This window comes from Aspergillus heteromorphus (genome assembly GCF_003184545.1).
Source record: "Aspergillus heteromorphus CBS 117.55 chromosome Unknown BO70scaffold_24, whole genome shotgun sequence".
NCBI lineage: Eukaryota > Fungi > Ascomycota > Eurotiomycetes > Eurotiales > Aspergillaceae > Aspergillus > Aspergillus heteromorphus.
Genome location: NW_020290429.1, coordinates 195,682 through 221,100, shown reverse-complemented (window position 1 = coordinate 221,100; position 25,419 = coordinate 195,682). Strand labels below are relative to the sequence as shown.

The 25,419-nt window shown below is 54.2% G+C and overlaps 7 protein-coding genes and 4 non-coding genes across 11 annotated transcripts; 4 read left to right on the top strand and 7 right to left on the bottom strand.

Annotated features, from left to right (window-relative positions):
- Positions 1-5,471: 5,471 nt before the first annotated feature.
- On the bottom strand, positions 5,472-8,451 carry BO70DRAFT_341582 (origin recognition complex subunit 4). Its single transcript, XM_025541337.1, has 3 exons — positions 7,673-8,451; positions 6,500-7,633; positions 5,472-6,435 (listed from the first exon to the last, which is right to left on the bottom strand). The coding sequence occupies exons 1-3, from the start codon at positions 8,090-8,092 to the stop codon at positions 5,815-5,817; spliced, it is 2,175 nt and encodes a 724-aa protein (XP_025396796.1). The 5' UTR covers positions 8,093-8,451; the 3' UTR covers positions 5,472-5,814.
- Positions 8,452-9,206: 755 nt separating this feature from the next.
- Positions 9,207-9,903, top strand: BO70DRAFT_354866 (PaaI family thioesterase; the record flags this gene model as incomplete). Its single annotated transcript, XM_025541886.1, has 3 exons — positions 9,207-9,311; positions 9,418-9,690; positions 9,886-9,903. The coding sequence occupies 3 exons, from the start codon at positions 9,207-9,209 to the stop codon at positions 9,901-9,903; spliced, it is 396 nt and encodes a 131-aa protein (XP_025396795.1).
- Positions 9,861-12,114, bottom strand: BO70DRAFT_364524 (secretory pathway gdp dissociation inhibitor). Its single transcript, XM_025543831.1, has 8 exons — positions 11,889-12,114; positions 11,807-11,831; positions 11,683-11,742; positions 11,593-11,620; positions 11,178-11,523; positions 10,574-11,128; positions 10,270-10,527; positions 9,861-10,213 (listed from the first exon to the last, which is right to left on the bottom strand). The coding sequence occupies exons 1-8, from the start codon at positions 11,932-11,934 to the stop codon at positions 10,125-10,127; spliced, it is 1,407 nt and encodes a 468-aa protein (XP_025396794.1). The 5' UTR covers positions 11,935-12,114; the 3' UTR covers positions 9,861-10,124.
- A 486-nt stretch (positions 12,115-12,600) lies between these two features.
- Positions 12,601-13,652, bottom strand: mrpl4 (mitochondrial 54S ribosomal protein uL29m). Its single transcript, XM_025541336.1, has 3 exons — positions 13,220-13,652; positions 12,993-13,159; positions 12,601-12,881 (listed from the first exon to the last, which is right to left on the bottom strand). Exons 1-3 carry the CDS (start codon positions 13,590-13,592, stop codon positions 12,726-12,728), a joined length of 696 nt encoding a protein of 231 aa, XP_025396793.1. The 5' UTR covers positions 13,593-13,652; the 3' UTR covers positions 12,601-12,725.
- Positions 13,653-14,243: 591 nt separating this feature from the next.
- Positions 14,244-16,797, top strand: BO70DRAFT_431393 (NOT2 family protein). Its single transcript, XM_025548236.1, has 9 exons — positions 14,244-14,334; positions 14,686-14,793; positions 14,862-15,003; positions 15,103-15,205; positions 15,283-15,628; positions 15,684-15,748; positions 15,799-16,061; positions 16,110-16,464; positions 16,517-16,797. Exons 1-9 carry the CDS (start codon positions 14,322-14,324, stop codon positions 16,607-16,609), a joined length of 1,488 nt encoding a protein of 495 aa, XP_025396792.1. The 5' UTR covers positions 14,244-14,321; the 3' UTR covers positions 16,610-16,797.
- A 586-nt stretch (positions 16,798-17,383) lies between these two features.
- BO70DRAFT_t255 lies at positions 17,384-17,457 on the bottom strand. Its single transcript has one exon. It is a non-coding gene; the product is annotated as a tRNA-Asn (tRNA).
- Positions 17,458-17,541: 84 nt separating this feature from the next.
- BO70DRAFT_t254 lies at positions 17,542-17,615 on the bottom strand. Its single transcript has one exon. It is a non-coding gene; the product is annotated as a tRNA-Asn (tRNA).
- A 691-nt stretch (positions 17,616-18,306) lies between these two features.
- Positions 18,307-18,380, bottom strand: BO70DRAFT_t253. Its single transcript has one exon. It is a non-coding gene; the product is annotated as a tRNA-Asn (tRNA).
- A 1,139-nt stretch (positions 18,381-19,519) lies between these two features.
- BO70DRAFT_t252 lies at positions 19,520-19,593 on the bottom strand. The gene has a single exon. It is a non-coding gene; the product is annotated as a tRNA-Asn (tRNA).
- A 204-nt stretch (positions 19,594-19,797) lies between these two features.
- BO70DRAFT_319889 (condensin subunit SMC2) lies at positions 19,798-23,927 on the top strand. Its single transcript, XM_025540461.1, has 6 exons — positions 19,798-19,890; positions 19,947-19,987; positions 20,052-22,209; positions 22,256-22,630; positions 22,680-23,353; positions 23,402-23,927. Exons 1-6 carry the CDS (start codon positions 19,864-19,866, stop codon positions 23,664-23,666), a joined length of 3,540 nt encoding a protein of 1,179 aa, XP_025396791.1. The 5' UTR covers positions 19,798-19,863; the 3' UTR covers positions 23,667-23,927.
- Positions 23,928-24,108: 181 nt separating this feature from the next.
- BO70DRAFT_431391 (putative AMFR protein) lies at positions 24,109-25,183 on the top strand. Its single transcript, XM_025548235.1, has 2 exons — positions 24,109-24,724; positions 24,823-25,183. The coding sequence occupies exons 1-2, from the start codon at positions 24,446-24,448 to the stop codon at positions 25,105-25,107; spliced, it is 564 nt and encodes a 187-aa protein (XP_025396790.1). The 5' UTR covers positions 24,109-24,445; the 3' UTR covers positions 25,108-25,183.
- Positions 25,184-25,419: the final 236 nt, after the last annotated feature.

Below are 25,419 nucleotides of genomic sequence, written 5' to 3'. Positions count from 1 at the left end.
GGGGGGCGAAGGATTCAGGATTCAGGATTGTTAAATCCTAGCAAATGAAGGGGGGGATGAACTAACTACCTATATTAATATTCTATTCTAGTTGAGTGTACGGAGTAGATAGATAGTGCTCCGTATCTAGTGTGCAGTCAGTCATCGGGTGGATGAGGATGAGGATAAGAATAGCATAGTATATACGTAGATACTCCTTGGTTAGATGCTAGATTAGCGGTGCGCCGGTGTCAAATGCCATCATTATCATTAGGGAGTGTGATTACACAGGGCGGGTTTCTAGAAGGGCTGGAAGTCTGGGACTAGATCCTGCTGGATTGAATGATGATGATGATGATGCTATTCTGGATTCCGGTCTAGATACCGTACATACTTACCACATAGCATACTTTATTTTTCTAACTTGCAAGGGAAGAGATACATATATCTACGCCGGTGATGTTTCGGACTTTGGGGGCCGAGATTCATCCCTCTTGCCTTACCGCTGCCGTTCGTTCATGATAGTTATACAGATTGTTACTACTACTACTACTACTACTACTACTACTACTACTACTACTACTACTACTACTACTACTACTACTACTACTACTACTACTACTACTACTACTACTACTACTACTACTACTACTAATATAGCACTACCCGGGTAAGTAAACACCTGGTAAATCATTAGAAGTAGTAATATCCATCTGCCTTACCGTAAAGTAAACATCAAGCATAAGAACGGAGTACTCCCGTAGTAAGGTAGCACAAACAACCCATATATTCGATTTCGATCCGCCCCGATCTGCAATCCCAAACTCAAAGACCCATCCGTCAACAACGTGTTCCTTCCAAACAGAGTAATAATAAGCTCTTCGGGAACAAACACCGACCAGGACCAATAATTCCCCGACACCAGAAGTGAGTAGATACCTAGATAGATAGATAGATAGATACCTAGTCCAGTCCAGTACGGAGTACTTAGTCCACAGTCGGAGCCCAGCCTGACTAGGCAAAGTATAAGATAGTAGATAGATAGTAGGTGAATCACTGAACGGGGGACCACTGATCTGCCGATCGATGGAAATGGAACGATAGTCGAACACCGGGAGAAGAAAAGGAAGGGAAGGGAAGGGAAGGAAAAACTTTCACCAGGCACCCACCCACCTACCTACCTATCGTCAATTCATCATACGGTGTGACTATGGTGTTTGTTCAGAAACTAGCGAGGCGCGTATCCACGGTTGCGTTAATGAGTTAATCTACCTTGGCTGGTTGGCTGGTTTGGGTGGGAAAGAGGGCCAGCCGGGGAGGAGAAGAGGCGCAGGGAGGGGGGGGGGGGGGGGGGCTGGGGCGTTGTTTCAGAACAGCCTAACAGGGGGAGTAAGTGACGCTAGAAGGATTCTGGAAGGATTCTGGAAGACGCTAGAAGGGCGGTTTGTTGCCCCCATCCCCCCCCTTCTGTCTCTCTCCAAAATCTCCACTGGAAGGGGAAAAAAAAAATTTCTTGGGTGAGACTAGGGGGCATCTTACCTGTCTGGTCGATAGGTAGATACGCCCTGCCCATACGGAGGACGGCACCGAGAAGAAGGCTAGGTTACCATGGTTGGGGGGAAAAGATTACAACGACGGAGAACTCCGTTCGGCTGTTTTGGTCCCTTGGGACGTACTTACCTATGTATCTACCTATGTATCTATGTATGTACTCCGTACCCAGGGTACGGATCGAGTGGCCGAGAGGTTACGGATATAAGGTACCGACCGTTGCGTAAGCTGGGTGAAAAGATTGGACGAGTGGCGATGAGGTCATCGTATGCGCGAAGACACGACACATGGATGGATACCTTACCTTAAGGTACTCATACTTGTGCAGGCAGTACACACGTAGTATTACCAGTCTTTTGGTTGTCGGGGCTGTCAAACATGCAGCGGACTGGGGTAAAAAAAAAAAAAAAAAAAAAAAAGTCCGACCTGCCACTGCCACTGTCACTGTCAGTGTTTGCTACTACTGCTGCAGTCTGCATTTATGGGCAGACAGACTATCATGGGCTGGGCTGGGCTGGGCTGGGCGCATCATCTCTGACGGACGGCCCTGGTCTGGTCTGACAGTCTGCCCCAGCGATGCCTCGGAACCTGCGACGGGCCAAGAAATCAGCCGATATCGTCGTGGGCGGGTATAGTCAGAGACGGGTTGCCATTAATAATTAGTAAGAGTTGGAGAAATGCACGTGGAGGATCTTCCGGGAGGCGGCCATCGAACCTTGAAGGTTACACTGCGTACTGGCACTGGGCAGAGGGGAATGGGGATGGGGGGGGGGGGGGTTCTGTATGGTTGGTACTAGGTAAGGTAAGTATGGGCTAGTCCCATACAGCGGGTAAATTACCAGGTCAAGGCTGGTTAAAGCGGCCAGGACGCTTACCGGAAACCGAGAATAGGGCGAGAAGGGAGAAAAGAGCGAGTTGCGGTTCAACTCGGAGAACGCGGAGTCGGAGCCGGCCGGAATCGGAGCCGGATCCAGTGATCATGTGCTTTGCTTTGCTTTGCTTTGCTTCATGATCAGTAGATATTCAGATTCAGATCTATAGCCACAGGGCAACTTAATCATGTACATACTTACTGCTGACGGGATGACGGATGACGGGTGACGCCGGCTGACAGCTGGGCAAACAAACACACTAGTACTCCGTACTCCGTACAGTATTCCGTAGAGTATCTATTTTCCGTCCAGCTGCCATGAGGACAAGAGGAGGTCTGCAGAAGCAAGGGGCTACCGGCGTGCATGGCAGCATGATAACAGCGCGGGATCCCATTCGATGTTTTGGTTTGGCACACGCTGATCCTTGCTGTCCACGCGAAACCCCCAAGACTTGGTCATCGGGGCCCCACCCGGTCTGGGTTCAGGGATTTGGGGGGGAAGGGGGGGGGGAATGGGATTATCGGGGTGCATCTCTCGACTCGAACTCCGTCCTGTATACGAGGAGTATCTTTCAGTCAGTCAGTCAGTCTATCCGTCCCCTTTTTTTAAAAAAAAAAAAAAAAAAATCAAAAAACAATCACTGATACGGAGTAGACAGATACCAGATAGATTATCAGGTGAAACCTGATCGGCTCGCGACATTGAACAGTCATGGTTCGGATCAATGATCATCGCTCATGGTCACGCCGCCATGCGAGGAGCTAGACGCTGACTGGTGCTGGGCGGCAGGGATGAGGCATGCGGGCGGTTGACTGCATCGTCGGCGCATGGACCAGTCAGTGATGCGATGGGATGGCATGGGATGGACATCGCGGACGAAGAAGTACGAGGCTGGGCTGCTGCTGCCAGGCTGACATTAATACTGTATTGCTGTTGCTGTTGTTGTTGTTGTTATTATTCGGAGTACTCGATCATCTTTACTCCGGAGTAATCCGACAGACACCATCATCATCATCATTCATCCAGGAGATCCTATATTTATCTATCTATCTATCTATTTATGAGAGACCATCTCTTCTCACCTTCCAGCCCGGCAATGAGCCTACCTGCCCTTTCCCGACCCAACCCCGCCGCGGATGGCAACTGGGGGCCAGCACCCAGTTCCAGAGGCCATTTCGTGCATTAGTGTGGATGGCGACGAGGCGCGATTCGCCCTAGCCCACTTGAGGCCAGCCAGGATCGCACCAGAGCCAGACGCGCTGCATCGCCATGGCTAGTGCACGTCGTTCCGTACATAATCCTTTATGATGCGTTCTCTGTCCAGTTAGTCTTGTCTCTAGTCTTGGTCTCCCCGAAGGACAGACAGACAGACAGACAGACAGACAGAGGGAGAGAATGAACCTAATCTCAACCGAGGCTGAGGGCTTCAGGGTGCAAGTTGTGCCGATCAGCATGACAGTCGACAGTTGACAGTTGACTGGCGCATTGCATTGCATTGGTGTTATTATTGGTCGACGGACGACGGGCTGGCTGGCGTGTTCAGAAGCCGGAGGTTGCACAAGGCTGGCTGGCTGGAAGTCGAGACTCGGGGCTGCGGCGAGGCTGTCCGTTCGAGCCTATGAGGGCATCTAATGGAGTGCGGCTTGACTGTCTACTTGGTACTATCCTATCAGACAGTCACTCCCCTAACAAATACCCTCGTTTGTTTATTTATTCATTCCCCGTCTCAAACACCAACCATAATCAATGTCACTGACGAACCCCATCCCTGTCAAAATTACCCCAACCCCTCCCTCCAGCCAGTAAACACTAAACAGACTATCAGTATCACCAGTCTCTCCTCCCTTTCTTTCCTCCCCCCCCCCCCCCCCAAAAGGACATGACCCTAGACCTGTTTGTTGTATTTAATCCCGCCATCTTCATCATCCAATTAATCAATAAATGTCAATTAATCAATTAATCAATCAATCAACCATCTGTCTTATCTACTTACCTACTCACTGAGTCTGAGTGAGTGAGTGAGCTAGTACCTAACGGCTATACTACCACCCACATCCACATCCACAACCATGCACCATGCATCATGCACCATCGCACATCTTGAGACTAGGAATGTCTATAGCAAGGTCATCTATATACAAGGAAGTGTGTCTGACTTTTTACTTGTTGCTACTGCTACTGCTACTGCTACTGCTACTGCTACTGCTATCGTGCTGGAGATGCGATGGATCGGCAGTTACGTGGTACTTGTTTTCTTTCTATTGAATAGAGAGAGGACGGATGGACGTAGGGTGAACAGACAGGGTGAATGAACGCACTGGCAGCTTTACAACATATATATATATATATCAATATATATATATATACTCCTTTAATTACGTATGGACTACATATTTCAGTAGATAAAGTAAGTAGATGATAAAATACCACACTACCCCAGCCCCAGCCCGAAGTCAAGCTGACTACATCCCTCCCCTAGTTAGAGCAGGTCTAATAGCTAGTTAACAGACACCAGATGAATAATGATGATGATGGACCCAGACATACTACGTACCTAAAGCAGGGTGCACGTGTGGATAGGTGGATGGATGATCACCGCGTGGGCTCAAAAACCACGCTACCTAACTATCTGTAGGTACATAACAGTCATCCTACCTTACACCAAGTAAGTAGTAGGTAGGTAGGTAGGTATAGTACATAGGTACTCACCTTGCATATCCTCCCCCCCCCCGAGAATCACCCTGCCATGCTTGTAAGCGCATAAGTAGCTGCATGCCCCAACCCATGTTCTTTTTCCGGATTGGCGTTAGTCGGGGGGGGAAGGATTATGGTTAATTGGTTTGGGGGATGAGGGGGAGCGGGTTAGTAGAGTGGGACTTATGCAGGCTGGTGTGGTGCTAGGTGGGAAGGAAGGGAGGGAGGGATCGGTCGGAGGGCGATTTATTTATTTATTTATTTACTTACTATGCATGGAGTGCATACATACGTAGGTATGTATCTATGTATGTACATGCTATAATGTATTGGAGTAAATGGGGTATACTGTTATACTGTTAACTGTTATAAATGGTGGGTATTAGGTGTAGGTGTATGCAGGCATGCGGTGATGCGATGTTGAGGTGAAGGCAGGGGTGATGAGTGGCTAGTAGCTACAGTAGCTCGCTACTAGGCCAGTCTGCTTGTTGCATTGCATGCCTGCCCACGAGGCTTTCGCAAGGTAGACTCGACTCATTTCCCCCTCGACTTGTCCAGAACTCGAGATACACGATACATCCGGTTGCAGGATAGACAAGACTGCTCCGCTTCATGCAATGCAAGCATCCACCCACCCATCAGGCTCGGCTAAACGGTCGGTTCGTCTCACAGACAGTCTGCTGCCCCGTGCAGAGAGACATGCTAAAGCCTAACGGACTCAACCGTCCCGCCACCAGCGTCCCAGTGATCCTCCCGTGCCGGCCAGCTCGACCACCTCGTCGAAGCTGATTTCCACCCGGAACATCCGCCCATCAGCCGTGCCACTTCCCCCTCCCACTGCACTGATCAGTCCCCAGCTGACCAGCTTCTCCCACGCCTCGCGCGCCACGTCCCGACCCCAGACCCGACCCGGCGTCACCGCCGCTCCCGACACCGACGCAGACGTCTTGGCCGTCGTCAGCAGTCGGACGTACTCCGCGTACGCCGCCGGGAAGGACAGCGCCAGTGGCGCTGCGCTCTGCGGCTGCGTCGTCGTCTCCAGGCCGGGGTCGTACAGCGCCGCGAGCCGCGTCGCCGCGAGGAGCAGCGACAGCGGCAGCGACGAGGGGCTGGCGGAGGCAGTGCTGGCCGCCGAGAACGGCAGCGGCGCGGGGTCCGGGCAGGACAGCGTCTGGCTGGTGAAGGTGGTGGCTGTGGGGAGCTCGAGGGACGGGGTCGACGTGCTGTGGTGCAGGTCGCTCATCCCAATCAGCGCGCTCGTGAAGAACTCTTTCACGCTTTTGGTCTGGTAGTAAATCCGTCGGAGGTGCGCCGCGAACGCCTCGTCGATCCACAAGCCCTGGTATCGGCAGTCAGCAATGTGGCGATTACACCAGAAGGGGGGGGGCATTAAGTTGATTTACCTGCAGATAGGCCCTCCATCCCTCCAGTAAGCGCGCCCAGCGGTCAGACTGGAGCACCGCCTGTTCTTGGGCATCGGCCTTGTCCAGCACCTCCGAGACTTCCTCGTCCTCCACGTTCAGCCCGGCGAGGCAGATGTCCGAGAACGTCTCCAGGGTCCGGGGGAGCGGCACGTAGACGTATCGGTGGCTGAATCGGCTCTTGACCCGCTTCTCCAGCATTTCCGTCACGTCCACCTTGGTGGTGAGCCCGAGCACCGCGATGGGAGCCTTGCGCGCCTGCGCGATATCAAACAGGTTGTACAGGAGGGTCTGGCGGGGGTGCGTGACAAACAAGTCGAACTCGTCCAGGATGATGACGATGGATTTGGCCGCCGTCGCCGTTCCAGGCTCGTCAGATGGCCCATAGAGGTCTTCCGGGTGGGACAGCATCGCCAGCAGCGTGGCCATGGTGTCGGCGTAACTGCTCACCTTCCCGGCCTCATCCTCGGTGTTGGTCTCACGGCCAAGCTGCCGCCACATCTCACGAAGCGCCAGCCGGTCGTCCGTATGCAAGAACCCATTGAGACGGACAACGTGGAAGTCATTCTTGTGCGACCTGGCCAGTGATGCGAGGATCGTCTCGACCATGGCCGACTTTCCACACCCGCGCGACCCCAGCAGCAACATCGAGTTCCCCTCTCCCACTGTAACCGTCTGCTCGATGAGGTGGTTGACCTTGTGGTACTCGGGCTCCAGCCCTTTCAAAGGCACCCGTCGTTTGCCGTTCAGCTTCTCCGTGACAATTCCAGTCAACACCCGCAGCTCCTCCACCAACCCAGTGTGAACCAGGGATTGGAACCGTTCCGCGTAGTCCGGAAGCGGTGCTCCCTGGAGCGTAGACTCATCCACCGCAGCCTCCGTCAGCTCATTGTTCGCCAGGTCCTGTTGTAGCTGCATCGACACGAGATCCTCCAGCCCATCCTGATAATCATCCGGAGTAGAAGTCTCTTCCTGTTCCTCCTTCTTCTTCTTGGGCTTATCCTCTGCCGCATCCTCAAACCGAACAGACACCTTCTTCGACCGCGTCCTAGCCGGCCGTCTCTTCGGCTGCGGCAACGCCTCAACCACTTCCTCCTCCTCCTCCTCCTCCTCCTCCTCCTCCTCCTCCTCCTCTTCCTCCTCCGTATCCGAAACATATTTCACCCTCCTCGCACTCCTCGCAGACCCAGTCACCGATACTCCCCCCTTCCCAGTCGGCGTGTCCACAGCCTCCTCCCCATACCTCACCGGCGCTTTGCGCTGTCGTCCACTCGACCGCACCCCAGCCCTCGAGGGCGTCTCCGCCGCAGCATTCGTCCCATTCTCACTCTTATCCCCATTCTCAGTCTCAGCCACCGTCCCCCCCTGTGAAGACCGCCGCCTTTTCGACCTCGACGACGAAGCCGGCGCTTCTATCTCCGTGGTCTGCTCCACTAGTTGCGTCTCGGGTCTAGGCGATCCATCCTGGGCATCGTCGCGCATCGCCGTATCGCCGTCTTCGTCCACAACTTGTACATCCACATCCACATCCACATCCGACACCCGTCTTCTCTTGCTGGCGCGCGGGTCTTTCATTGTTTATTTGTTTGCGATTGCGCGTAATTTACGGCAGTGTAGTTTCGCCTAATCCGATAAGGGTGTCAAGCGACGATGTCGTTATGTTTCAATGGTAGGTAGGTAGGTAGGTAGGTAGAGAGGGAGGGAGGGTAGCAGCGGGCGGAGGGATATGCGGACAGCGGAGACAGGAAATATTTTCGAGTAGGTAGGTCGTTGCGAGGGAGGGTGTCGGACGCTAGGAGGCGAGTTGTAAGGGAGGTGGTTCAATTCAAATCATGAGAATGGGATTAAAGGCGCAGAGGCTGGAGGCATTGCTCTGATGGGGTGTGAATGAAACGAGAAAGTAGTGGTTGTTGCTGTTGTTGTGTATGCTAAGCGGTAGATAGCAAGGAGATGTCGGAGATGGATTGATTGATTGTTGACGGGCGGAGACCGGGCGAGTCTGGCCGCGGTCTGTGTGCCTGAGTAATAAGGCACCCCGCGTGACGCGAGGTCAGGTGAGTAAGTGTGAGTAGTAGTTAGTAAGTAGGTAGTAGTAGTGTTCACGTCCATTCTTCTCCTGCTTCTCCTTCTCTTCTTCTCCTGTATCCGTGGGTCCGAGTCTGAAACCAGAGTCACCTACCCCACCACCATGCGAGAGTGCAAGTGGCGATAGCATAGCTATGAGGAAACCGACCATCAAACACCACCACCACCACCACCCGGAAGCCGACGATCAATGACTGTATAATACGCAGCACATTACTACCATCTCCAAAACAGATCAGCTACAGATTCCCATCGCCAGCAAGACCATACACACGCGAGCCAAGCGAGCGCAAATCCAAATCCACCTGTCAACCAGGCATATTTTCTATCAAGAAGTTGACCCGAGCACAGGCAAGCCGGTTTCCCTTGACCTTTTACCGTGAACCGAGGTTGTTCTGGCGGCTTATCCATGGGCGGGTTGGCGATCCGAGAGCAACTACATACAAACGTATCTATCTATCTATCAATAACTACTTATATCTGAAGTATACGACCCTCTGTCTGCCATAAGACATTCTCACCGGTTCATACATCACATCACTCGATAAAATAAATCAATCTTAGACTGACAACAACATTACCGAATAAACCTCTCACCACCACAATGCCCCCATCATCCACCACCCGCCCCGTCTCCGACCTCAGCGACTTCGAACGTCGCATCCTCGACTTCGCAACGGGCCCTCAACCCACCCATTCCGAAGGCGAGGTACCTACATATCCATACCCAGAACCTCACCTCTCTACTTCCTCAATAACCCTGCCCAAGACCAAGAGAGAGAGACTAAACTAACCCCTCCATACAAAACAACCAGCTATGGAGCTTCTCCCCCTCCGCCAGCAACGTCCGGCTAGAATCCGCCACGCAAGGCCCCCCCGCGCGCGTCTCCTACCTCCTCACCGTCCTGCCGCAACACTGCAACTTCATGGGAAGCCTGCACGGCGGGTGCGCTGCTACCATTATTGATGTTCTATCCTCAATGTTGGTGCTGGGCCTGAGCTCTCCGGGGCGGTATTCGCTGGGCGGGGTGAGTCGCAATCTGAAGTTGACGTATCTGCGGCCCGTGCCGGTGGGGAGTGAGATCCGGGTGAGTTGTGAGATGGTGCATATGGGGAAACGGCTGGTGTTGTTGAGGGGGAGATTGCCAGGGTTGGGGAGGGGGTGGGGTGTGTGTGGTTGCGGAGCATGAGAAGGCGAATACGGATCCGGAGGTGGAGAAGATATGAGTCTTCTCTCTCTCTTTCTCTCTCTCTCTCTCTCTCTCTGGTATACAGCTTCATAGCTTTCTACAGGTAGTTGATTGTATCAAGGACCTATATCCTATTCACAGGCACGGCACCAAGTCATCAGGAATATGTGCAGACGGTTCTACTCGAAAGCAAGCAGACATGCGGATCCAAAGAGTGCGAGTCCAATAGTGGTATGATTCGTGAGCGTAAAGAAAGTCCAAAAGAAATTATGACTCGATTCAAAAGCGCCCAGAGCGACAGATTACTTTACCCTAATATGCATGACGGGGGCTTACTCCTCGGCAAGCTTCTGGTCCTCCCGGAGACCCTTCACCACCAGCTCCTCGCCCGTCGCGCGGCGGTAGATGTCCCGCACATCGTCTGGAACAGTCAGCATGGTCATTCGGAGAGGTGACATGAGTCTTGATCAAACTTACCGGTCGTGGTCTCGAAGTGGGACGAGGCATCGTAGCTCTTCGAGATGAAGATGTTGTCCTTCTCGCCGCTCTCCAGGGGCTCGTACAGGGGGATCGGGGGGCCGAAGAAGGTCTCCTCGACCTTACCCAGGCGCTCCAGACCAGCCTCCAGCTCCAGGTGGTGGTTGGCATCGGTGTCAGCAATCGTCGAGACGATGGCAATGTAGTATCCCTTGGGGCAGACGTTGTGCGCCGAGGAAACCATGGCAATGTAGATATCTGAAGGGTCAGCGCAAGTCTTCAGTCCGAGATCCACAGTACTTACCGTGCTTTCTGCCGACCTGGGTCTGGGGGATGATCAGCTGCAGCGAGTCGCTGCCGTCGGTCTTGTCGATGGGGTGGTTCAGGATGCAGATGGCCTTCAGCAGGTAGCCGGTCACTCTGGCCTTGCTGGGGAAGTAGGAGGGATCGGCCAGGATCTTCTTGGTCTTGGTTGTGAAGCTCATGGACTCCGCGTCGTTGTCACGGTCCTTCATGGTGGCCTTGATGCCGGAGACCTTGCCGCTCTCGTCGTAGAGCACCTCGTCCACGGAGGTGTTGAGCATGTAGGTACCGCCGTAGATGGCGGACAGACGAGCAAAGCCCTGGGGCAGCTCACCCAGACCGTAGAGGGGGTAGATGTAGGGGGACTTGCCGTAGCGGGCCATCGAGTTGACGTACAGGCGGATGCGGTTGATGGTCTCGACGGCCATGCCAGGGGTCTGGATGTATTCGTCGGAGGGGTACAGAGCCATAGAGTGGCCCACGAACTCCCGGGTGTTGTCCTCCAAGCTGAACTTGTCGTAGACTTCCTTCATCGTGCATTGGGAGACGTTCAGGCCTGCCTCGTGTTAGCGCCGAGACTCGGCCGATCAGACGTCATCACGCACCCTGGTGAGAAGAGGGGTCATCCTCCTTGAACTCGCCCACCCACTCCAAGAACTTCTTGGCTCTACGCTTCTCCCACATGCCCATGAGCGACGAGCGCAGGGCCTCAGCGGCATCCGAGGGCACCTTGGCCACGGTCGCCTTGGGGCCCTTTCCTTGCTGGACGTAGCTGCCGGCAATCTGCTTGAACTCGAGGTATCTCGTGACGTCGGTGGACACCAGGATGTTGGTCAGCTCGCCGTTGGCCATGAGCAGCTTGGGGACGAGATCGATGTTCCAGTCGTTGACGCGGCCATACTTCTTCCAGGGCTCCTCGCCGGGGCGGACGTTGCCGTACTTCTTGAAGAGCTGAACGAGGATGATGTGTTAGTGACGAAGTCGATATTTTATGATTTCCAGGCAGTTCAAGGTACTTACCGTCTCGATGTTGACTGAGGCGGCCTCACTGAGCGCAAGGTTAGTTGGTGAACGAGGGCGGGGGGGGCTACGGGAAGCTGCCCAACTTACCCTCCGTAGTGGTCATTGCGATCGATGTGGAGCACCTTGTTTCCCTTGACACTGAGGACACTGCAGACGAGAAGGGAAATGGTTAGTAGCTGGGAAGGGGATGCGGGCAGTAAGGAGGGCGTACCCGGAGAGCACACATTCGGTCAAACCTGGTCGGGAGAGGGGGGGTCAGTACAGCTGTCAGAGCGTGGCGGGGTAGTACATACCGGTGCCGAGCACCACAACATCATACTCGGGGGCAATCTCCTCCATGGCGGATGATCAGGAGGAAGGAATGTATAGGTAAATTCTATTGGGGGAGGGGAAGGAAAGATAGATAGAAGACTGGCAGTGAGTGGTCGTTGTAGTAAGTGAGAGTAGAAGAGAGAAGAGGAGAAAGAAAGATGCGGAGACGGCAGCGGTGAGTTTGACGAGGGGGAGGAAAGGAGGTGCTGGTGGTGCTGCAACTGGAACTGGAACTGGAACTGGAACTGGAACCCCCCCGCGGATCCTCGATTCGTTATTTGACTGACTGCACTAAACGCCCACCGGCCAGGGCTCCACCGGCCCTCATAATAATGCCATTTCACTTTCAGGGTGATGCACCGGGCGAGGCAAAAATTATTGCCAGTGCTCCATGCAATTAATTCGATGGATGCGTATCCCCTGCCCCTTTTCCTCCTGCTGTGTCCGTAGCGGGTCGAGACCTCGTCCTATTCAGACCCGGCGATCCCTACTATTGGACACTATCTGCCCATCCACTATCGGGGATGACAGCCCGCATCGGGTGAAGGACTGCACTACTGCTCTGTTCTTTTCTTCTGGAAGCTGCCCGTCCCTTCCTCCCAGAAATTAAACCCGGCCCGCGTGCTATCTAATTACGCAGACAAAGGAGATCCCATCATCCCAGAGCAAGAGCCCAACGTAGGAAAGGGGGGAATGAAATAAAATGAAAAAAAAGGGAACTTATACTACATACTACATACACAAATACAGGGCCAACGGTGGAACTGGGCATCCCGGACCGATCTCAAATGACGTCTCGCATCGATCTCTCATCTCCCTCATGCTGTCTCGGACTTCTCGGACGTCTCCTCAGACACCGCCTTCACCTCCTCATCCTGGGGCCGGTAGCCGTTCTGGTAGAGGCGCTGGGCATCCTCCCAGGCGTACCATCTTTCGCGGAGAACGTGCTTGATGCCGTTTTGCGTGACACGGATCTAACAGTGGCCACCGGTTAGCATCGTGAGCTAGAAGCGGGAAGATTCGACCCAGTGGAACAATCATAGCATGATCTCCAGCGAAACAAGGGCCAACAGCGAGACACTTACCACGCGGTTCCGCTCGACAGACTCCCACTCGCCGTAACCGGCCTTCAGTCGTATTCTCTCCAGGTCGGAGGTGCCTATGCGGTTGCGCTCCTTGATGCAGACCCACCACAGGGCGTGGAGGTCATCCCACGACTTCTCGCGGAGTTCCTGGATGGACCACGGGCGGCCTGGCGGTCGGTCGTCAGCATCACTGTGTCAAACCCCCTTCGGGGACATCCCACACTAACCGTGCTCGTTGTCATAGGACGGGGTGCTCATGGCTGTGCGGTCCTTGGGGAAGAAGCCCCAGAGGCCATGGTCCGGGTTGGGGTCGCGCTTCCCGATCGCGTCGGGGGACACGGGCTCGGGCAATTCGTACTTGTGCACGCCCAGCTTGAACCGAGGACCGGTGCGGTGGATGGCGGACACACCGCGGACTTTGTTGAGATCGCGGCCATGGCTACGAGCGGCGGCGGCGGCGGTGGAGGAAAAGTTCGAGCACTGGCCGGTCGACCGGCTGAGGGAGAAATGGAGGGACGGGGCGAGGTAGGCCGGGGGCAATTCGACCAGCGGGAGACCTCCGCTCTGGCGAACCAGCCGTAGAACCGACTGGCGATGCATGGTGACGAGGAGACGGGCTGCGAGGGCGACGGGGACTCGATCGTAGGGAGGAAGTCGGTCGGTCCTGTTGCGGCCGCGGGAATCAAAAGCGAACGGGACGCACTTTTGGCGCCTAGGTCACGTGGGGCGGCCGCGGCTGGGCTGGGCTGGGCTGAGCTGGGGTGGCACAGGCATGCCGTAGTACTCTGTGCTCCATGTACTCTTTTGTAGTACGGAGTAGGGAGTAGTTAGTGCTACGGAGTAGTTTGTGCCCTTTATTCTGGAGAGGCTGTACTTCAAAAGGAAGGGATAACGTGCAGACGCTGATACTGTCTGGATTGGCTGGTAGTTGGGTATCTGCATGGTGTGCTGCAGAGAACCATGTGTAGATGTCTATCTATACTCTCTATACATCGTGCTCTGTAGCTCTACAGGATTCAATTTCAATGCTCTCTAGAAAAAAACCCTCAGTCTCAGCCGCAGCATCGAAACCTCCGGCGGTGGCGCAACAAAGAAGCGGCGGCCGGGAAAGCCAGGCATCAAGGCCAGTGCGCGGCTAGTGTGGCCTGTGCACCCACCGGAAGCGCGCGTGTGCAGCGCCACTCTCCACAGAGTGACTGAAGTGAGGGCAAGAGATCCTGGCTGCACATTGCGTCTTATCGCTTTCTCGCTCTCCAACTCGCGCTCTCTTTGGATTCTCCTCCGGTCTTGGTCTTACCTCCGCGTTGCTCCTTCACCTCCCTCTTCACCATGAATCGCCCAGGTTTGTCTTTTCACCCCCTCCCTCCCCTTCGATCCCCACGCTTGGTCGTGTTACGGCATCTCCAGACATCTCCGCCGGACGGGTCTACTGTTTCCATTGCGAGAGGGCGTCATTGTGTACAGCGGGGCCCGCGCCCAGGTCCGGCCTGGACCGCGTCAAGTGAAGTCTCTCGCCTCAATTGCAGACTCCCTTGTCCCGACACCTCCCCTCCCCCCGCGACTCGCAACACCTCGCAGCATCATGCCAAGCCTCTCTCCGACACCTCTAGTGGAAGCAGTTGCCCGATCCTCCCCCGTCTTGCCCGTCACAATCATGTTGTCCATACCGCTGACCGCCGATCCGACCGTCTAGGACCAGGGCCCCAGCCCCTACGAGGAATGTCCGGGTTCCCCGCACAGCAACAGGCACAAGCTCGAAATGCGGCGTTGGCTTCGGCGCGCTTGCCAAATGGCAAACTTGGTGCGACTATTCTGTCTGGTCTCAACTCATAGACTCGCCCGGAAAGCTAACGGCCCTTGACCACACAGGTAGCGGAGCGAATTGGAACTTCAACCTGCCCGTGAGCGGAACGCCAGGGATACAAGCCGCCCAGCAGCGCAACATTGGAACGATGGGGACGTTTGCACAGAGCCTAAGTGGTTCGCAGCCGGCGACGCCTCTAGATTTATCGTGAGTGTGGCATTCCCCCTAAGGACTCGGGCGTGGGAAATGGGCCCGTTTGAGGGACACGTCGAGCTTATTGCTGAGAAACCCTGCCCCTTTGTCCAGAGACTTCCCCTCGCTGTCCGGGGCGCCTCCGCAGTCGCAGGCCCAGAACCCCAGTCATCTCGTATGGGCGAACGCCAGCCAGCGCGCGATGCAGCAGACCCCGGTGCAACGGCCGCAGCATGCCTCGTCCCAGGCCCCTCGCGAGCTCCACAAACACAAACCCACCTCCCACAACCGCAGTCGCAGCCTTCGCACGAAGACGTGTTCCCCTCCGGCGCGCAATTTGCCAATCGCTTGGATGACTTCCGGAACGGCGGACAGGGCATCAGTGGCCAATTAGGCGCAGGAGGGCAGCCGCAGACAGGAAACATTGAGGAATTTCCCCCACTCGGACGTAATGTCTCCACGGATCTCGGTCAGGATCGGAGAGGGTCATTGATGCAAAGTACAGGACTTGGCAGCTACAGCGGCGGTCTCCCGTTCGCGGGCGTGAGCCAGACCCAACCGGCCCAGACTCGCAGCATCGTCGCCGCATCGGTCAACGGGCAAGAGAGGATAATGTCGCCGGTCACTGCGAGCTCAGGGGGTATGTACATGTGTGGTGAAACATTACTCCGGGTGGAACTAATTCTGCTACTTAGGCATCGAGACATCGAGATCACCCGTGAATCAGGGGTCTAACCGAGTCTCGGGACAGGAAAAGGAGGTAAGAATGACGTCGGCCGTGCTTCCGCTCCGTTACTGAGTCGGGTACAGGAGTTAAATAGCGGCTTAATATCGAACGCGGGTGCTTACAGCGAGCCACACCTGATGCGACCGCCAGGCTTCCCTGCGACCGTGAAAGAGACTGGGGGGGCTACGCAAAGTTCGGATCAATTACCACTGGCCGATATGAGCGAGCTGGACAAGTTTGGACTCGCGGGCTTACTACGGATGATCCACAGCGATAATGCGGATGTCTCGAGTCTCGCCGTCGGACAGGATCTGATGACGTTGGGTCTAGACTTGAATCAACCGGAGTATGTTCCACGCGGCTGGTCATCGGGCGCTTGCTGACATGCTTCTAGACCTCTACATACGTCGTTCGCCTCGCCGTTCGTTGCGTCGATGTCGGGAGCTCCTCTGGAGCAAGACTTCAATCTCCCGTCCTGCTACAGTGTCGCTAACTTCCAGCCTCTCCAATCGCGTATCCCCAGCTTCAGTGACGAGACGCTATTCTACATCTTCTACAGCATGCCCAGAGACATATTGCAGGAAGTTGTAGCCGAGGAACTGATGGGTCGGAAGTGGAGATACCACAAGATCGAACGATGCTGGCTGACGCGCGACGAGACGTATCCCGGGCCTGTTGACGTGGAGCGCGGCGTGAGCGAGAGGGGCGTGTATCTGCTGTGGGACCCTGCCAGCTGGAAGAAGATCCGAGTGAGTTCCCTTCTTCCTCTTTAGCCTGTTCAATCCAACTAACCCGTCGCAGCGCGAGTTCATCCTCCGTTACGAGGACCTGGATAACCGTATGGATCCGAACCGGGGGCTCGCTCGCGTGGGGATCCCGCATCATGGGTCATGAATGTCTAGGAGGAACACGGGATGGGATCAGCACCGGCGTTAGGTTCACTGCCAGTTTCCTTCCACATGGTTGTGCGTTGTTCAGGTGTTGCTGTACTGCCGAGCAGCTGGTGTTTCTCTAAGCTTTAGTCGTCGGTTTCGTCTGGGAAATCAGGACATTTATCTGAATTAAATGACTTCTATGACCGATCTTTGTGCTTTGCAGGGCTGGTAGGCTCCTCCCGTGGTGAGCAGTATAGTCAGTCATACATGATTTTTGGTGCAAAAGGGGGGGGGGGGGGGGGGTTGTTCTACATTGCTAGAAATCAGTCTGTGACCTCCACGACGGTCGAGATTGCCACATCGCAAGGAGGTATGCACCAACAGGCCCATTGGCAGTATTGGATAGAGATAGGAAACCTGGGAAAAAAATGTCTGGGAGGAAGCATGTGCTGGGGGAAGTAGCTAGAGTAAGTGCTCTAGTCTAGAAGTACAAAGTAGGGTAAGGTGAATACGATGGGTGCATGCAATACTTCCATATCTTGACTGATCTACGACGCCAACACTGCCTACTACAGTAGCATCAACAACCTTAAAAAAAAAAAAAGAAACAACCTTTAACTATCCAATAGAAAACCCGGTATACCATTAAAAAGGGCCAGAATAATAAAAAAAAGAAGAAGAAGAACGGGAAAGGGAGAAAAGAAGAAAGAAGGGGTTGATTGTTTCTTATGCCTCGAAGAAAGAAGTTCTCACAACGGGCGGGTAGGGTAAAAAAAAGGAAAGGAAAAATAAACGTCCTAGGAGAGGATCGAACTCTCAACCTCACGATTAACAGTCGTACGCGCTAACCAATTGCGCCACCAAGACGGTTCATGTCGGATGTCGGCTAATTCTGCCGCTATCGAGGGCAGGGTTTGTAGTGGGGCAAGAAGTTGATGGAGCAAAAATAGACGTCCTAGGAGAGGATCGAACTCTCAACCTCACGATTAACAGTCGTACGCGCTAACCAATTGCGCCACCAAGACGTGTTGATGTGCTTGAGGCTAGGGCTGGGCTATACCACGGGGCTAGGACAGGCAGCCATCTGAGACCGGCTTTTGGTGTATTTGGGTTTTCCAGATCTTGCTGCGGTTTGTGGCTGAATTAGACACAAATCTTAGTTCTTATCTAGATAGGTAGACAGTGCGAACAAAGCTTGCTTTGTGTGTCCTGGAGGTTAGCAGTACAAACTTTTGGATGTGATGGGTGCTACTTTACCAGTATCATGGACGGAAGTATAAATTGAACTGAAGGATCTACTCCCGATGTTAGAGTTCCCAGATCTGAGCTTAAAATAACAACCAGTAAAAAAAAGCCAGTCAGACCAAGAATCGCAGACTATTAGTATTTGCCGGTACACATACACTATAAAAGACCCCAAAAGTGAAAATAATCACCAGCAGTCCAGAAGCATCTAGACTGATTGATGCCAATAGCTGGGAAGCCTAGAAGGATAAAGGTGTTGAACAGCTCATAGTCAGAACAGCCCTATGGCCAGAATGATGGCCCTAGCCTGTTAAGTTAACCTCAGATGACCTCTTCAAGCAAAAGCATGTTCGCCCAGATGGTTAAATCCCCAGTATTTACCTCCACCGGTCAAGGACTTTCTCGGATGATCCAGACTGGTTATTAGCCGTCCGGAGGTGAAGCAAAAACGTCCAAAAAGCAAAAAATCAACGTCCTAGGAGAGGATCGAACTCTCAACCTCACGATTAACAGTCGTACGCGCTAACCAATTGCGCCACCAAGACGAGGTGTGATAACCGGCTCAAACGTCCCGATTCATGAATCCAAGGACCTCCTGTTGCCGGCGAACACCTTGGAACTCAATGGATACCACGAATCATTGCATTCGATCGACATGCTCCCAAAGTTCATAATACTCTCGCCCGGGATCAAGTGGCACGCTCTGGCACGAGGCACAACAAATGCTCAGAGGCCAGTTTCTGCAGATAAGCATGTTTTATGATAGCGGCCCATTGGGTACTGACTTTCTTGCTGCCATCCACTCAAGGAACGGCACACTCCATGGATAACCTAACAATGGAGCCTGTAGTACTCCGTAACCCAATCGTTTACTTACCCAGGTCAACAAATGCCAGACTCATTGAGTATCAGAGGCTATCGTAGTGGTTGAATCTGTGACTACAGGGCCTCGATGAGTCCAGAAGGATCTCGACTCGTGCAGTTCAGGAGATCCATCCATGGCCGACCGGCTGTCTCATAGCTGCGGCCACGCTTGACTTGAACTATCACATAGATACATAGTCTATGACATGGTGGCTCTTCCACGAGGTGTATCACTACGCCCCGATTCATCGTCGCACATGACCCACCTGAAATATGTTTGCTGTTACCCACCGGAGGTCTATAGATTCCAGGGTCAGCCTTGATGCTTGTAAACAAGCTGATCCGTGGAAGACCCCCCACCGCGTAATGGTCGTAACAAGACGTTGCCCACGAAGGCGACAACCGGAAGATCGCTCAAACTGGACAGACAGTGTTCCAGAGCAGTTGTCAAATAACAGCCTCGCGAGTGAGAGCGGATGCTCTCTCAGAATTTGGGAGTTGCCCTCGACCAAGGTCAGATTATTGAACCATGGAAGTTAATGGATGGTGGTACTAGTTATCTGATGCACGAGGAAGTGACGGTCCGATCGGAACTTAAGACTGGGTGGGAGACAACCGCGACTGTATGGATGGAAAAGGCTGTTCGCCGCCGCGGAAACAGCCAAAGTAGGTAGTTGTAGGCCTTTTCATGTATACGCACTACCATGATAAGGTGCCCAGGACCATGGAATCCATAGAGAACACCAAAAGGAGATAGAGAAAGAAGACCAGAGGCCTTCCAAAGACACTGAATGAGAAAAAAAAAAGACCAAAAAAGAAACGTCCTAGGAGAGGATCGAACTCTCAACCTCACGATTAACAGTCGTACGCGCTAACCAATTGCGCCACCAAGACGATTGCTTGAGAATGCTACTCCTTTAGTGCATTAGGAACAAACTGCACTCTGGCCAACAGTCGACCCCTCCATGATTACATGAGCGCCCTCGCCGCACCAACCCCGAAGCAGCAAACCGTAAACACATGATACCCGACCGGCAAAACACCGCCCGCCAAAACAATCCCCGGACGCCCGTCAATCCCGCAACGTCCTCGGTCCCTCCGCCTATCGCCCATCGCCCATGCCCCTGATTCCCTAGTTGCTGGCGCTGCATCGGAGTCGCAACCATGAGGATCACGGAGATCATCATCGACGTGAGTCATCTTGTCTATCGCCTCCGGAAACGAGCGATTGTTGACTTAACCCACAGGGCTTCAAATCGTACGCTGTGCGTACGGTCATCTCGGGATGGTATGCGCTGCGTGACAGTTCTTGCGAGTACTCCCCCAACATACTGACCATGACTTCTCTGTAGGGACGAGTCTTTCAACTCCATTACCGGTCTCAACGGTAGTGGTAAGTCCAACATTCTCGATGCCATCTGTTTCGTCCTCGGAATCACGAACATGTCCACCGTTCGCGCGCAAAACCTCCAGGATCTCATCTACAAGCGCGGCCAAGCCGGTGTGACCAAGGCCAGTGTCACAATCGTCTTCGATAACCGCGACACCGCCAAATCGCCCATCGGTTTCGAAGAGTATGCGACCATCTCGGTCACTCGACAGATCGTCCTTGGCGGCACGAGCAAATACCTGATCAACGGTCATCGTGCGCAGCAGCAGACTGTGCAGAACCTGTTTCAGAGTGTGCAGCTGAATATCAACAACCCCAATTTCCTGATTATGCAAGGACGAATCACGAAGGTGCTCAACATGAAGCCGGTTGAGATTTTGTCTATGATTGAAGAAGCGGCGGGTACACGGATGTTCGAGGATAGGAGGGAGAAAGCCGTGAAAACAATGAGCAAGAAGGAATTGAAATTGCGCGAGATCGAAGAACTGCTCAAGGAGGAAATCGAGCCCAAGCTGGAGAAGCTCAGGTCCGAAAAGCGCGCATTCCTTGATTTCCAGCAAACCCAGAACGACCTGGAGCGCTTGACTCGGCTGGTCGTGTCTCATGACTACCTCAGAGGCAATGAGCGTCTGCGGGTCACGGGCGAGGAATGCGAACAAAAGAGACAGAAGGTGCAATCGCTTGAAGACAATGCGACTAAGCTAAAGAGTGAAATCGCTCATCTGGAGGAGGACATGAAGCGGGTGAGAGCGGCCCGCGACAAGGAACTACGGAAGGGAGGCCAATTCCAGGCTCTTGAGGATGAGGTCAAGTCTCATTCGCACGAACTCGTTCGGTTGACCACCGTTTTCGATCTTAAGAACGCGAGCATTGACGAGGAGAAGGCGAAGAGCAAGGAGGTCCAGAAAACAGTCAGCGACTTGGAGAAAGCCCTCAAGGAGAAGAAGAAGATCTACGACAAGCTCCAAGCCGAATACGATGCCGCAAAGGCAGAGCTGGACGCTCAGACGGCCGAGGTTGAGCAGAAGGAAGAGTTGCTCCAGACTCTGCAGACCGGTGTCGCCTCAAAAGAAGGCCAGGAAAGTGGTTACCAGGGCCAGCTCCAGGACGCCCGTAACCGCGCTAATACGTCTGCTACACAACAAGAGCAGGCTAAGCTCAAGATCGCTAACCTGGAGAAGAGGATAAAAGAAGAGGAGCCCAGAGCGAAGAAGGCCAAGGAGCAGAACTCGGGCTTTCTGAAAGATCTGGAAGGGCTGAAGTCCCAGGCCAAGAAGCTTGAATCAGAGCTCACAAAGCTGGGATTCGAGCCCGGGCGCGAGGAACAGCTCTACCAGGAGCAAAACGAACTCCAGAAGGAGATTCGCGAGTTGCGGCAAAGAGCTGACGGGCTTCAGAGAAAGGTCGCAAACGTGGACTTCAACTACACCGATCCCCATCCTCACTTCGATCGATCCAAGGTCAAGGGTCTGGTCGCCCAGCTCTTCTCTCTGGACAAGGAGAAGCTCCAGGCCGCCACCGCCCTGGAGATCTGTGCCGGTGGTCGTCTGTACAACGTTGTTGTCGACAGTTCCGAAACCGGTACACAACTGCTTCAGAATGGAAGGCTCAAGAAGCGCGTGACCATCATTCCCCTCAACAAAATCTCGTCCTTTGTTGCGTCCGCGGAGAAGATCGGAGCGGCACAGAGGATTGCACCCGGCAAAGTCGATCTTGCCCTGTCACTCATTGGATATGATGACGAAATCACGGCAGCCATGAACTATGTCTTCGGCAACACTTTGATTTGCAATGATGCGGATACGGCCAAAAAGGTCACTTTCGACCCCGCTGTTCGGATCAAGAGTGTCACCCTCGAGGGCGATGTCTATGACCCATCCGGTACTTTGTCCGGTGGCAGTGCGCCCAACTCGAGCGGCGTGCTCGTGACCCTGCAAAAGTTTAACGAGATTACGAGGGAAATCCGGACCAAGGAGCGCCAGCTGGCCACCGTGGCGGAGACTATGCGGAAGGAGAAGAAGAAACTTGATGCCGCACGGACAACCAAGCAGGAGCTGGACCTCAAGACCCACGAGATCAAGCTCACGGAGGAGCAGATTAGTGGCAACTCATCTTCCTCGGTAAGTCCTCGCGGGACAGTGCGAAGGCTCAAGCTGACTGGAGTAGATTATCCAAGCTGTTGAAGAGATGAAAGCGAACATCGAGCAGCTAAAGAAGGACATTTCCGACGCGAAGACTCGTCAGAGTGAGGCATCCAAGGACATCAAACGGATCGAGAAGGACATGAGCGAATTCAACAACAACAAGGACAGCAAGCTTGCGGAGCTGCAGGCTTCGTTGGACTCTCTGAAGAAGAGCCTCGCCAAGAATTCGAATTCGGTCAAGTCTCTGCAGAAGGAGCTTCAAAACTCCCGGTTGGAGTTGGAGCAGGTTGGAAGTGATCTTTCGGCTGCAGAGGAGCAAAGTGCCGAGACCGAGAACACGCTGAAGGCTCAGATGGAGGAGGTCCAAGGGCTGAAGAGAGAGCAAGCTCGGATCAAGGTATGAAACCCGTCGATTGGTGATGGGGCCGGTTGCTGACATTGCATAGGATGCCCATGACATCGCCCAGGCTCACCTGGATGATGAGAGAGCCAAGCTAACAGGCTTCGACGACGAGATTCGGGAGCTCGAGGAGACCAAGCAGTCGAAGAACTCGCAGGTCACGGAAGGCGGCTTGGAGATGCAGAAGCTTAAGCACCAGCTGGAAAAGCTGCAAAAGGACCAGCAAGCCGCGGCTCAGACGGTGTCTTATATGGAGCAGGAGCACGAGTGGATCGCCGACGAGAAGGAGAACTTCGGACGTCCCAACACGGCCTACGACTTCAAGAACCAAAACATTGCCGAGTGCAAGTCGACTCTGCGCAATGTGACGGAGCGATTCCAGGGGATGAAGAAGAAGATCAACCCCAAGGTCATGAACATGATCGACAGCGTCGAGAAGAAGGAAGCCGCGCTGAAGAACATGATGAAGACTGTGATCCGTGACAAGAGCAAGATCGAAGAGACCATCGTCAACCTGAACGAGTACAAGAAGGAGGCTCTGCACAAGACGTGGACCAAGGTCACTGCCGACTTCGGGCAGATCTTTGCGGACCTGCTTCCCGGCAGTTTTGCCAAACTGGTTCCCCCGGAGGGTAAGGACATCACCGAGGGTCTGGAGGTCAAGGTGTCGCTGGGTAAGGTCTGGAAGCAGAGCTTGACCGAACTGAGTGGTGGACAACGGTATGTAACCCCGGGATAGTTTCCGAGAGACCGAACTGACGTCTGTAGATCTCTCATCGCCCTCTCACTTATCATGGCACTTCTGCAATTCAAGCCTGCCCCAATGTACATTCTGGACGAGGTGGACGCGGCCCTGGATCTGTCGCACACACAGAACATCGGCCGGCTGATCAAGACGCGGTTCAAGGGCTCGCAGTTCATCATCGTGTCGCTGAAGGACGGCATGTTCCAGAACGCCAACCGGATCTTCCGGACGCGGTTCAGCGAGGGCACGAGTGTGGTGCAGGCCTTGACCCCGGCGGATCTGAAGTAGCGTTGGGATTGCAGATTTTCTTCTTCGCTTGTCCATATTTCCTGGGTGCATTAATGTTCTGGTTGGACACTGGGATAGGAGTGTTGTGGCCGGCGATGGGGGGATTGGGACGGGGTGTTTTCGGATAATGTATATGATTATGGATGATTCTGCAGTTCGACTTTTACGACACGTGTTAATGATGTTGATTATTTTATCTACTGTGAATGGGGTTGAGCATAGCCTTGTGGCATCGTGGCATCGTGGCACTGTAGCATGCATGCATTCATTCATTCATTCATTCAGTAGGACTTGTTAAGGGGGAGCAGCGGCGGGCAGGGCTGGCTGGCTGGATGGATTATATAAACCTCCCCGAGCTGGCAACTCCTCAACTTCTCGCTTTCAGTCACCACGTTTCCTCTTTTGCTGCTATTTCTTCTGATATTTGTACTCGGCAAGACTGCCCCCAGTCCTAAGCACCAGTTCTAGCTTATTATTCCCGCATCTCTCCTTCACAGGCTCGCTCTCCCCCTCTCCGTCACCGTGCCTGCAGTCAGTCCGGCTCCGCCCGCCCCGAACCCGAGCGTCCCACCGCCACCTCCTCGCCGCTCCCCAAACTGCCGCGGCATCCTCATCATTCACCCCCCAACGCCCGCATCTCCAGCTCATCCCGACCCCAGCATCCTCTCCGACACCCCCCCCGAGGCGGTCAGCTTCCCTCGTTCCGAGTCGCGACATCCAGCCCCGATCGACGCTCCCTTCTCTGACTCCTCACACGCCCCTCTCACCTCCCCGCCACCATGCCCGACGAAGAGCCGTCCCTGAACATCCCCTCCCTCCTGACCCTCGCCGTGGTCTCCTTCTTCGTGCTCCGCTGGTTCCTCAACCGGGATGGCGACGCCGGCGCCGGCAGCGGTCGCAGTCGGACGCGCGGAGGGGTCGACCCGGCCCAGGTCGAGCAGATCGCCCAGATGTTCCCCCAGCTCAGCCATCGTGAGATCATGTGGGACCTGCAGCGCAACGGCGGCAACGTTGCGGCGACCACGGAGAGAATCCTGACGGGTCGCGGATTGGAAGTGGTGAGTGGCTGAAATCCTGACCCTGCTTGATACCTCTTTACTGGTTACAACCCCCCCCCGCATTCGGCGCTGGAATGCTGACAGACATGCTGCTGTAGCCCCCTCCCTCCTTCCAACCTCAAGTCGCCATCCCCGCCACTGCCCCCGTGCAATCGGCGCCCGTCCCCGCCTCCAAGGCCGATGGCCAGGACCTGATCTCTCGGTACAACCTGAGCTCGAAAGTCGAGGACGACAGCTCCCCCGAACCCGCGCAGTCGCAGACCCCCCCGACGGGCTGGTCGCAGAGCAAGGAGGAGCGCCAGCGCCTGCTCCAGAAGCGGAGAGACGAGATGATCTTGGCGGCACGTAGGAGAATGCTGCAGAAGGAGCAGAGTGCCCAATAAGCTCTTGTTTCTTTTTTGGGGGTTGAGGTCCCTGTTCCGGGTTACCCGGAAGTGGTGGCCTTTTTTTTTTTTTTTTCATTTCGTTCCTGTAATCAGTTTGGATTACTCTTTTTTTTTGCCCCCTTCTTCTACTTTATTCCCGGGCTCCTGCTGAAGATGTTATATACCTCTTGTCGTTGGCGTTGGGACGTGTACGATCCAATGGATGCTGGCATTTTCGTGCGTTTTGTGTTTTGTTTCCGGAGACGGTCTCTACTCCTACACCTCCTACACCTCCTCTCTCCTACTCCTACTTTTCGTCCTAGTCCTTCT